The sequence below is a fragment of the Lolium perenne genome, chromosome 6, assembly GCF_019359855.2.
Source record: "Lolium perenne isolate Kyuss_39 chromosome 6, Kyuss_2.0, whole genome shotgun sequence".
Lineage (NCBI taxonomy): Eukaryota > Viridiplantae > Streptophyta > Magnoliopsida > Poales > Poaceae > Lolium > Lolium perenne.
In genome coordinates this window covers 39,628,761-39,632,846 of record NC_067249.2, presented here as the reverse complement: position 1 = coordinate 39,632,846, position 4,086 = coordinate 39,628,761, and the positions used below count along the sequence as shown (strand labels likewise).

The 4,086-nt window shown below is 44.0% G+C and overlaps 1 protein-coding gene across 1 annotated transcript; it reads left to right on the top strand.

Moving 5' to 3' along the window:
- The first annotated feature begins 2,156 nt into the window (after positions 1 to 2,156).
- On the top strand, positions 2,157 to 2,789 carry LOC139832362 (uncharacterized). The gene has a single exon (XM_071822097.1). It carries the CDS (start codon positions 2,157 to 2,159, stop codon positions 2,787 to 2,789), a length of 633 nt encoding a protein of 210 aa, XP_071678198.1.
- The last annotated feature ends 1,297 nt before the right edge of the window (positions 2,790 to 4,086 follow it).

Genomic DNA, 4,086 nt, shown 5'->3' with positions numbered 1-4,086 from the left:
AACCAAAAACAGCAGAAAACAAAGAATCGGCACTTCGGCATCTTGTTAATAGGTTAGTTCCAGAAAATGCACGAATATGACATAAAGTGTGCATAAAACATGTAGATAACATCAATAATGTGGCATGGAACATAAGAAATTATCGATACGTCGGAGACGTATCACCTAGCAATGTTTGCAATTCATATGAACCACAACACCCTTTTCCATAAAAGCTTAATTTCACATTCTTAATTTTAGAAAAGTATCCAGCTCAACAGCTAATAAAGCTCTATCGTGGTTACAGAAGGGTATGACTCTCATAAGTTTTAATTCCAACACTGCATCATCAAGTGCTTATGAAGTTATGCATGTAGCCTAGAATAAAATGATACTTACATTCAGGTACATGATATGCTAGAAGGGAATATTCAGATACCAAAAGAGCAAAATAAAGTCGACTGTCATATGAATTCACACATCAAACCATACATATGCTTCATGCTCGTTGTTTCATTCAGCAATACAAGCAAGCACATAAGTCAGAACTTACCTTGGAAAATATAGAAACATTTTTTTAGAAAGATACCGACTATGAGGTTCAAGAACTTGTGTGTCCGATCTGCACATTTAAGCAGGGTATGTACTATGTACACTATAAAAATAACACTGATGCTGCTGCAATGATAAGAAAAGAGAGCAAATACCTTTCCACCAGAAATAAAGTTTGCAAAAATAAAGAATCAATGATAATGGTGAGGATCCTGAAATCGCTGTGAGTAGCCTGAAATAAAGTAGTAACACCTTCAGGCTACAAATAAAACTTCGAAGCTGCAGAAAAACACCCAGATTACCTATTCAATGCGTATCATACCTGAGCTCAAGATTGCAAGGTAGAAGTGACTTTTCTTATCGAATGTGATCTTGGAAACTACATATCTAAAAGATTTTCATATGGGACGGATCTAGAATTTTAGATACACATCTAGTCGTATCCAGCTTCACTTGTAACAGTTTCTCTTAAATAACACTGAACGAACAATTGTTTTTTGCCATTCATCACTTTCAGGAGATGTGATAACTCTTCCACATAGTTCAGAGCTGGTCTCAAGTTTTTTAAATCCATCAAGCCATAATCATTTAGACCTGTCAAGCATGATTGTTAGATGACAAACACAATCAACCATGACAACAATATTAAACCAAAACAAGTCTGTTGTTTGATGGTGGTGATTTTGTCTGGAAGAGGCGGATCTGCTACTATTTGTTCTGTCTTGATGGATGTTGCTGCCCCTTATTCATCAGTTGTAAAATCTGAAAGAAAGCTTTGTTCCCACAATTTCCTTCAGATGCACGGAAAAGAAATCGTACCTACTCATGGATCAAGGAGAAGGGACCCCCGCTCTCTAGCTGAGTCAAGGCCATCGTTGCATCAGTTCCTCCGAAGGAAAGGGAAGAGGATGCAAAGGAGTCCTGGAAGTTGTGTTCCTGGCTGTCATTCAGAACAGGCTCCTTGGAGGTGCTCCCATGTGCGTGCCCGATTCCTGCACGGGCGGACGCGGCGTCAAAGGGAGAGAAGCTAGCGGCGACCTTCCGCTCCTCCCTGCGATGCGACGGCTGTCCTCATCCGCTCGCGCTCGTCGGAGACGCGCTCGCCGGGGCGGGAGCACGAGGGCGCTCGTCGATGGCCTGGCGGCGCCCGCCCCGCGTTCGTCGACGTGCGCCTCGCCGTGGTGCTTGTTCACGGCGGCCTCCTCACCATGTGCACGGCAGCGACAGCCTCCTCCTCTTGCGCTCATTGGAGACCCAGCTCCAAGACAAGGGACACCAGCGGTTGGAGGAGAAGAAACACGCTGGGATTGGGGAGGAAGAAGATGGGGGAGGAGTGAGGCGGTTGGGGAGGAAGGACACGCGCGGGTTGGAGGGGGCGGCTGGATTGGGGAGGAAGAAGATGGAGCTAGGGTTTGCTCCTTTTATACCGACGTGGTAAAAAATGGACGGCTTAGATTTACCAAGAGTAAAATCAATGGTCAGTCAATTCAGATTTACCTAGAGGCTCGGTGAGGGTGCGCCGTTTATACCTTTAGATTCGTGTGTTCAACTGTACGGCATGCTCCGTTTTCCTCCGCTGTCAGTATGCTCGCAAGGTTTGGCGTGAAGTCAAGAAGGTTTGCGGCATGCAGCTAAGGAGGAAGCACTTCACTAGCATCAAGATGTGGCTGTTCGACTTCTTCAGGAGATCGACTGAGAGGGAACGCATGTTCCTGACGGTCACTATTTGGCATCTGTGGACAGCTCGGAACGATGCTCGTAATGGTCAATCTTTGAGAGCACCCCACAGCGTTGCCCCGCAGATTCAAGCTTATGCTGAGATGATAGAGTTGCATCTTTTCGAACCAACCCCCTCTACTAGGCGTGATACCAATGTTTCTGGTGTTCGATGGTCTCTGCCGCCTGAAGGTACGGTTTATATCAACTGTGATGCAGCTCTGTTCTCCTCTTCTCGTCGGATGGGATTGGGCGTCGTGATCCGGAACCACATTGGTCGATGTGTCGCTGCTTGCAGTGAACTACATGAGGAGGTTACGGCGCCGGAGGTTGCTGAAGCGTTGGCGATGCGCCGCGCTCTATCCCTTGCCGTCGAAGAAGGTTTCAGCAAAATCATGGTGGTCTCGGACTGCCTATCCTTGATCCAGCGGGTGCTTGCTCCTGGCGTGGATCGCAGCAGTGTTGGAGTCGTGGTGCAGGATATCAAAGCTCTTGCTCAAGACTTCGGTTTCTTTCACCCATGTTTACCGTCAGTTCAATGAATCGGCACACATCTTAGCTCGCTCTGCGGAGCGCTTTGTTTTCTCTGTTTTTAGAAACTATGCACCGGAATGTATCCGGGAGACTCTTTGTAATGATTTGCTATGATCAATAAACTGTCGTATTCCCTCAAAAAAAAACTGTACTCGTGTGTTATACGCAACTGTACTCGTGTGTTGATGCAACTGTACTCGTGTGTTGTACGTAATTGTACTCATGTGTTATACATAATTGTACTCCTGTGTTGTATGTAACTGTACTCGTATTTCAGGTAATCGGATTATATGTAGCATCTAGAAGTGGCGTATGTATATGAAACATATTGAACGTACTTCTCATGTAACAAAAAACCATACGGTAGAGGCTAGTGGGTCATCAGTAATAGAGCAATTTGATTTGCATGCATGGGATGCTAGTGGTGCGCGTATGATGGAAGTACGCGCGTACTTGCCTAGTGAAAGAGCAAAATCTAAACTCCGGGTTTTGTGTGTTTGATGACTGATGTCTACGCACGCTTCTATTCTTGTAGACAGTGTTGGGCCTCCAAGAGCAGAGGTTTGTAGTACAGCAGCAAGTTTCTCTTAAGTGAATCACCCAAGATTTATCGAACTCGGGGAGGTAGAGGTCAAAGATATCCCTCTCAAGCAACCCTGCAATTATGATACAAGAAGTCTCTTGTGTCCCCAACACACCTAATACACTTGTCAGATGTATAGGTGCACTAGTTCGGCGAAGAGATAGTGAAATACAAGTGATATGGATGAATATTAGTGGTAATAACAATCTGAAATAAATATGGCAGCAAGTAAACATGCAGTAGAACAGTAAATAAACGGTGATTCGATATTTGGAAATAAGGCATAGGGATCATACTTTCACTAGTGGACACTCTCAACAATGATCACATAAATAAATAACTTCTCTTCACTTGTGCTACTTTCTCACACTCTTTTGTTGGATAACAAACACCATTCATTGTGTAGGGTTATAAAAGCACACCTCAAGCCGGAGTAAACAAACTCCACAACATCCGGAGTTCATATTTAAGTAACCTCTAGAGTGCATAATAGACCGTTGCAATTTAGACCGAGTACTAACATAGCATACACACTGTCAACAATAGCTATGAAAGGGGGAATAGATCACATCAATACTATCATAGTAATAGTTAACTTCATAATCTACAAGAGATTACAATCATAACCTACGCCAAGTACTACATGATGCACACTGTGTCAACTTTACATCTTGTTAATAGGTTAGTTCCGGAAAATGCATAAAATCATTATAAAGTGTGAG

Coding starts and splice junctions, on each gene's coding strand:
- LOC139832362 (XM_071822097.1), top strand. CDS start 2,157: ATGCAGCTAAGGAGGAAGCACTTCACTAGCATCAAGATGTGGCTGTTC.